General features: G+C 32.5%; 1 protein-coding gene across 1 annotated transcript in view; it reads right to left on the reverse strand.

Annotated features, from left to right (window-relative positions):
• LOC129216013 (putative phosphatidate phosphatase) overlaps positions 1 to 7844 on the reverse strand; it is a 65769-nt gene extending 57925 nt beyond the window's left edge. The window contains exons 1-2 of the mRNA XM_054850149.1: positions 7456 to 7844; positions 4289 to 4440 (exon numbers count right to left, since the gene is read on the reverse strand). Coding sequence (XP_054706124.1) covers positions 4289 to 4440; positions 7456 to 7516 — 213 coding nt within the window. The 5' untranslated portion in view covers positions 7517 to 7844. The remainder of the gene's footprint in view (positions 1 to 4288; positions 4441 to 7455) is intronic.
• Between the last annotated feature and the right edge of the window lie 294 nt (positions 7845 to 8138).

Consider the following 8138-nt stretch of genomic DNA (forward strand, 5'->3'; position numbering starts at 1 on the left):
GGCGCGGCGCCCTCCCGCCCAATCCTGGGGGAGGGTCTGATTCATATTCATCAAATACATACTCCATGGAAATCTTTTTTTTATCCTGCTCTTGTCCAGTTTTGTGTACCAAGTTCGATGTACACATTGCACTATGTTCAAAATTTGCACTGAATAATCATCTTGATATTTGTTATTTCTTTCAACAATATGAAAATTTTCCCTTTATACTCAATATTTTCAAAGGTAGTTCAGCCGACAACCGTTACTTTGCAATATTCTCTTGAAAAAATTTGTCACCCAGTAGAATCTTTTTCCAAAATCTCAATTTGGGAGAAAAGTCCTATTAAAAAATGAAGGGCACTTGTTTAAGCAGTTACAGATTTCATTGTTTTCAACAGATTTGACGATGAATCTTGATGTAATTTCAGGATTTCATTTATAAGAGACCACCAGCTCAGTCACTTTCCTATGCCGGGCTGATGAGTGCTAATAAGCACGAAACTGCAGTCTTTGGCTGGAAATGACTGAGCTGGTGGTGCATTTCACGTATTTCTGCTTTAGCCCTGGCTAATGAGCGGAAATTTACTGAATATATTTTGCCTTGAGTTCAATCTTCGAGTTGAACCGAACCATTGCTTCGGTCACTCGTCTGGTCTGCTAATTCTATATTAGCTACCAGTTTGTTTTGCACTCTTGGCTTCCTTAAGAGGTTTTCCATCTCCAGCTCAGTTCACTGTTAAAACCAGGAGTTCCACAGAGGTAAAGAATTTCACCCAAGGGTGAAAAAACGGTGCCTCTGGGTGAAACAGAGGCTAGGAAGTGTCGTTAAGGTGCTTTTGGTTCCTCAGTGGGTGAACGACGTCAACAAAAGTGCTAAAAGACCGTTCAATAGGAGAGCAACTCCTTGCGCATGCGCTCTGACTTATCGTCCAACGACAACTTCAGTTTGAATGGCGAACGAAGGAAGTTGCAACGAAATTTACTTTCACATTGAATGAAGTACAAAACTGAAAATTTCGTGGATTAATCTTCGAAATCTCGCGTAAGTAAAGGCATTTGATCATATTGTAGCTCTTAGAACTTTCGAACATATTTAAAGTGTTTAAAGTATGTTGACAACTCTTATTGTTCCGTTTACCTTATTAAACATTTAATGTCTTGTTATTTATATCCTGCAAAACTGTTACCTAAAACTATCTATCAGTACTATCTTGAACAACAACAACATTAAAAATAAAAACGTTTAAATCAGCTGATAATTGAATTGCTAATTCCGGAATAAAAATGCATCGACGTAAACAGCCTATATACCAATGTCTATTTCTTCTCAATGAAATAACTACAAAGTGGAAACGAACAGAGCAGCAAAGGCAGAGGAAAAAAAAAACTGTGTGAAAAGAAATCTCTCACTCAGCGTTTGACTTATGAGTTTCACATCGTGTTTTGGTTAATGTATCTTTCTCAGGCGTTATTGCATGAAGCTAATGTAGTTATCTGCTCGTTTTTATTTTTAATCTGACGGAAAACTTGACATTGGAAAGAAGGGCTTTTAAATTAGTATTTATCTTGGACGCATAAGGATACTCAAATATCGAATCTTATAATAAGTATTGATAAGTTACGCTCGATTAAAATTTTAAACCAGGGGTCTGTCCAGAATTTTTCACAGGGTCCGTTTTTTGTGAAAAATCAAATAATTTTGTGAAAAATGAATTAATTTTGTGAAAAATCAAAAAATTTTGCAAAAAAAAAAAAAATTTTGTTCAAACGAAATTTTAGAATTTAGAGATGGCACAAACTGCATCAATTAAACTTAAAGTTGAGTGTTTTCCTCTTCTACGTCGAGAAAATCATTCTGGATTTTTTTCTGATATTTTGTGGGGGGGGGGGGGGGAGAGAGGCTACGCTCTTTCAAGTATCAATATTTATCTACCATTCTGCGTTATGTTAAATTATACTAGATATATTTCTGTACAGTACTTAAAATAATTGTATAACAAAAATATAAATAAATAAAATAAAATTCAGAATAGGGTTCAGCATTCAACTTTTTGACCCAAGACACTCTTAAAAAAGCACAGAATTTCGTTTAAAACTTATAAATTCCGTGATTTTAACAAAAATAAAAAGATATTTCAATTGTTTACCTCTTAACAAAGCGTAATAATCATTAAAAATTCGAAAAATCAGATTCCCATAGCGGATGCAAAGAGATCGCAAATCTCAAAGTGAAGGCATCAAAAGTATAAAAACGGCTTGTAGAAGAAATATTTTTGATAAAATTATTTTAAAATTGCATTTTAGAGTGCTATGATAAACATATCATTAATATCTGTGGACACAGTTGACCCAAAAAATAAAATAAAATCAACCATCGATTTAGCATTTTAATTTTTGACTCATAACAGAAAATAGAATTTTGCTTTAAAAATTTGAAATGAAAGTTCTAACAGAAATAAAGAGACTTTTCATTTATTTGAATCCTAATAAAGCGAAGTTAGCTTGAAAAAAGAACAAAATATGATTCTCATATCGGATGTTAAAAGATTGCATTTTTCAAAATGTAGACATCTAAAGAAAAAAAAAACTGTAATTAAAAGAGTTTATTTAAAGTTAATCATCCTTTTCAGCATCGAAAAATCGAAACCCATATAATTTTCTCCCAAAATAACAATTAAACATCGCACCACACCATAAAAACGCAAATATTGACAAGCTGGCAAAATGATGAGAATATTTTCTAATCAAATCATTATAAAGGTTCAACGCCAGACACTAAGTGGTGATAATTTTGAAGTTGGTAACACTATCTGAAGCGATCATATTTTTTCCTCACCCTTACTATCCCTTTGCAGTTCTAAGTTCATTTCGCAGATCTATATTATTATTGTTTATTAAATCATGAGCAGAGAAAAGTGCTTACCAATGCCTTTTTAGAAAAGTTTACAAAAACACCGCTGCTAATTAGCTGTGATAAAACAAACAACCATTATATTTATTTGGCAGTAGCAATTATTTATCGCTTGCAGGAGCATCCCAAGAGTGCCAATTTTTTTTTTTTTTTTTTTTTTCAAAATTAGCCGATTTTGTATAAGCTGATCCCTCTAATTTGACTTTAAAAAGGGTTCCAAAAATTATCGGTTTATACACAGAAATATGCGTTATTTTGCTTTCAGATTTGCTCTTTCAATAAAAAATTTGACAGATCCGATCTTGTTTATCAGAATTTTGTGAAGGGTCCGTTTTGTTTGATCGGGATTTTGTGAAAAGTCCGTTTTGGTTGATCGGATTTTTGTGAAGGGTCCGTTAACGGACCCAAATATCCTCTGGCCAGACCCCTGTAAACGTTTATGAAACGCTTTTATTTTCCTATGATTCTAATCTAATGTTACCTAATATTTCTGGTTGTTCCGGCAAATGATTGATAAATACCTTCCCGGTTCATTTTTGGTACGGATTATTGTAAAAATATAAGAAAGTTAGTGCACGAACAGACAAATTAAAATCATGAACACTTCCTAAACTATGTTCGAAAGTTGAAATGTGATCAAATGCCTTCGTATATATAAATCAAAATAAATAAAACACAATTGTATTCAAAAACGCACACAACATGGGAGGGGGGGGATCCCAATAGGAAGCAATAAAGGTGCCATTTTCTCACCTTTAGGGTATCATCTTTTCACCTACGGTGCACGTTGGGTGAAGGGAGCCAGTTTTTTACCCTCGCTAAGGGTGCAATTTCGGCTCTCTATCGGGTGTCGCTGGTGAACAAGTGTTTCACCCCTGACAGGTGCCAAATGCAACCTGTAGTTTTAACAATGTACTTTCCTATGCCGGGCTGATGAGTGCTAATAAGCACGAAACTGCAGTCCTCGGCTGGAAATGACTGAGCTGGTGGTGTATTTCACGTATTTCTGCTTTAGCCCTGGCTAATGGGCAGTAATTTACTGAATATATCATGTTTTGGTTTATTGTTTGCATCATCGCAATACCAAAGTTTAGAATTTTGAACATGACTTTTGTCCACCTAGCTTGTATTAATTGAAACACTGTGGGACAACTGAAATAACACTTTCTGGAAAAATTTCTTTGTTCAATATAACTGTACCATAGTGATTTCATTATAGGATTTGTATTACCAAAGGTGCTCTTTGTTGGTCATAAAATAAAAAATATTAATAGCATTAAAATACTTGAGACCGGTCCAAGGTGCCTCACCTCCCTCTACTGAAAAGTTAAATAATAATAATTATGATAAAACTTAAAAACAATAAAAAAACATTTGAGAATAACTATACATTACCAAACCAACGGGAAGAAATACTCCTACAACATAAAGCACATTATTTGTTATTGTTGACTCATGGAAAGGGTAACGTATACTGTCATCATCACAGTTAAAACCTCTCAAAGTTGGTTTTCCATAAAGATGAAAAATTAATACTGGAATGCCCACTGAAAATAAATATCTAAATGTTATAACAAAAATATATATCATAATTGTATCATACACAGTGAACATTTAATATTAGTTAAACGGGAGTCCAAGTTTATTTAATGATTAAATAAAGTAGACAAAATCAGGGTTGGCAAGTTTCTGCCGAGGTGGTTAAAACCACTGGTAGAAACTGGTTAAAACCGGCATGGCAAAAACCACTTTCTGCCACTTTGCGGCAGAAACTGGCAAAAACTCACAAAATGAAAAACTAATTCTTGATATAAAACAGAAAATGCATGAAAAAAAATAATTAATTGTTAACCAAAGTACTGTAATTTTATTACAAAATTCAAAATCAAATGTTACACTGTTTGGACCCTGCAATTGCCTCTTAGAAAAGGTGGTTTCAAAAATCTAAACAAGTTCTCAATTTACTACGCACAAATAAGAAATTTTAGAATATTCTTAAAACAGAAGAGCTAGCAGACAATGCATCAAGGAGCAAGCAATGTTTGTGAAACTTTCATCTATTGTATAACTGGTCCACCATGTAGTAACTAGGGTTGTGGTAAAAATTTGATTGGAAAAAAAAGTTTTGAGAAGTGGGGCCAATTTGTTTTGCGAAGCTGTGACATTAGGTACAAAATTTAGGCAAGTAAAATTCTGGCACTTTTTTCTTGAAGCGCATGACCCGATGATATATATATATATATATATATATATTATATATATTATATATAATATATATATATATAATATATATATATATTATATATATTATATATATATATATATATATTATATATATATATATATATATATATTATATATATATATATATATATATATATATATATATATATATATATATATATATATTATATATATATATATATATATATTATATATATATATATATATATATATATATATATATATATATATATATATATATATATATATATATATATATAATCGTTTCAATCACAAACAATTTAGAGGGAGCAAATTACAATCAGTAATGCATGTTTAATCCTGTATGTCACTCCTCTTTCCTAAGCACTCCTGTATGATTTTTTTATCCTATGTTAAATTAATCCAAATACTACGAGCCTCTGCAATAGGAAAGTTCCCTTTCTGAACTAAATCAAGAGCACTGGTATGGGATTTTATTTTTTTAAATGATGAAATGATATTTAATTTTTTAGTTTACTTAAAAAAAATATCATTTACAAATTACTTGAGTTATTAAACACATTTTTAAGTTTTTGCCAGTTTCTGCCGGTTTTTACCGGTTATAACCAGTTTTCTGCCACTGGCACGGCAAAAACTAGTTTCTGCCGGCAGAAAGCCAACCCTGGACAAAATAGTAAAGTCCGCATTATAAAGATCAACATGGGCAATTCTTTTAATAAGGACTTTACTAGAAATTTGATCGCTTTTGTATATTATATAGCTGTAGAACAGCACAAGCTATGCACAGCATTAAACTTTTTTTCAAAGATAATTATATACATTCAATTTTTAATAGCATTCAAACACCAACTTCATTACAACAAGAAGTCCCTAACTTTTATTTCTGAACTACAGGAGTATATTTAGTAATTTATTTTGGGAAAGACCCAAGCCAAATATTATATGAACTTTCGAAATCTAAGTTTGAAAGTGTTAAAGTTTTTATTTACAATGAGTAAAGTCTAAATTTATTTTGGGAGTGGCTTGAGCTCCTTTTAAAATACGCAGAACGAAAATTCACCGAGAAAGGAAATACATACAAGAGCTGAACTCCCATGCAAATTGCCTTCAAACATTACTTACATTTCAAACTCCAATCATGATACAGTAGAAGACCATTATAAGGCCGACCTATAACGCAATTCTCTATAAACCGTACAACTTTCCAGAAGTAAACAATAGGTTTTGAAGTTCAAAAAAATCCCTCTGTTTTGTTATGCAAACATAAAAATTGTTATTTTGAAACAGTTTTTCATCTTTCCATCTTAATCCAAAGCTTTTAAATGGAAATTAGTACCCCCCTTACAGTAACCCAGCCGTAGGTGGGGTCTGGTCTTTGGGGGACCGGGCCCGTCCCTATGCCGGTCCCAAGCCCGGGTAAATGGGGAGGGTTTTACGATGGTGTAGCATCCACGTATGTAAAACGACCACTCTTTACTTGCGTTTGAGCAGATTTGTATCTGCCCAATGGCTATCGAGTGGAACAGTGAGTAGGCAATGGGCACCACCGGAGTCAGGTCCGTACCTGGGTCCACGGTGTCTAGAGTCGTAAGTGGTTTAGTTCTCGTTCCCTTACGGGTAAGGGGGCCCCCGGCCGAAAGGTCCGTTCTCTGGAAGCCCTAGATGGCATAGCAGAGCGGGGTTCCCTGTTTCGTACCCCCCTTACAGTAAACAGAAAATACCAGATGGCTCTTGCAAATGCAGCTGTTATGCAAACCAAGAAGCTAGCAGAAGTGCAGGATAATGCACTTTCTTTTGATTGTGAAACATATTTATTTGTGAATAACTGGTGCTTTAATACTCATTGCAGATAAAACTCATTCTGAAGTGCTAATATAGAGACATATTCTGAACATTAGTTTCAAAATTTGTGAAATGATCTATATAACGCAAAAAGCTGTATAACGCAAAAGCTCTGGTCCCAAGGTGTGCGTTATAATGGTCTTCTACTGTACTCGTGTAAAGTTTAATTTAATTTTGAGGGAAACATTAGATTAGCAAAATAAACTGCAGAGGTATACAGCCAATAAAGATTTGAACAAATGATATTCAGATTTTTCTTCAAAAATACTACATAAATGTGCCGTTACAGAAATCACTGACAAAAAAGAATGGGAATAAATGGAAGTTTTAAGCAACACAGTGAATTTTATAACCTTCATAAAATAAATTTCTGATGAAAATAAACCTAACTACAGGGTAAAATTTAAAAAAAAAAGTAATAAAAATCTCATGAAATTGTTAGTTTTAAAATTACGGTAAAGAAAAGTCATTAAAACTATTTTTCATAAACCTACCTGTTAAAAGGAGCACAAAATCCAGCACAATTTTCAGAATTATTTTATTGTCTTTTGGCATATTACTATATTAATTTATCTTTTTACGCAGGGCGAAACGACATTTCTAATAAGTGAAATAAAGTTAAAAGTATTAACTCTTATATATTTTAATATAAAAAAAAAAGATCAGCAAAAAAATTATGATATGAAATATGAAAAGTTTGCAAAATTTAAAACGATTTTTCATTCTCGAATCGGTATAAAATTACAAAAACGTTAATATTTCAAGTTTCACGTCTGACTTATTGAGATTTATGCATGTATATCAATTATCAAAACACTTGTAAATGATAATCTTAAATTGAAGTATAAACTATAAAAAGTAAACTTTCTGATCAGTAAATCCCATTCATACGTCATATGTCAAAGGAAGTAGCCAATCAGGAACGGATGTTTGGAAATAATGACAATATTAGTTAAAGTAATTTTTTATTTAACACGCTTATAATCTACATTCTTTCGAGAGAAAAAGCAATGAAAATAAAAAAAAGCAAAGGTTAATCGATTTGATAGTTATGTGCTGAACGCTGACCTTTTTTTGCTCCTGGCAATATAAATGACAGATAATAAAGATTGAGCCTCAAGTGAAGAGTTGTATGCCAAGCGAAAAAAAATAATGTTGGCATCAATACTTCTTTTGT

Source organism: Uloborus diversus, chromosome 2 (genome assembly GCF_026930045.1).
Source record: "Uloborus diversus isolate 005 chromosome 2, Udiv.v.3.1, whole genome shotgun sequence".
In the NCBI taxonomy this organism is placed as follows: Eukaryota; Metazoa; Arthropoda; class Arachnida; order Araneae; family Uloboridae; genus Uloborus; species Uloborus diversus.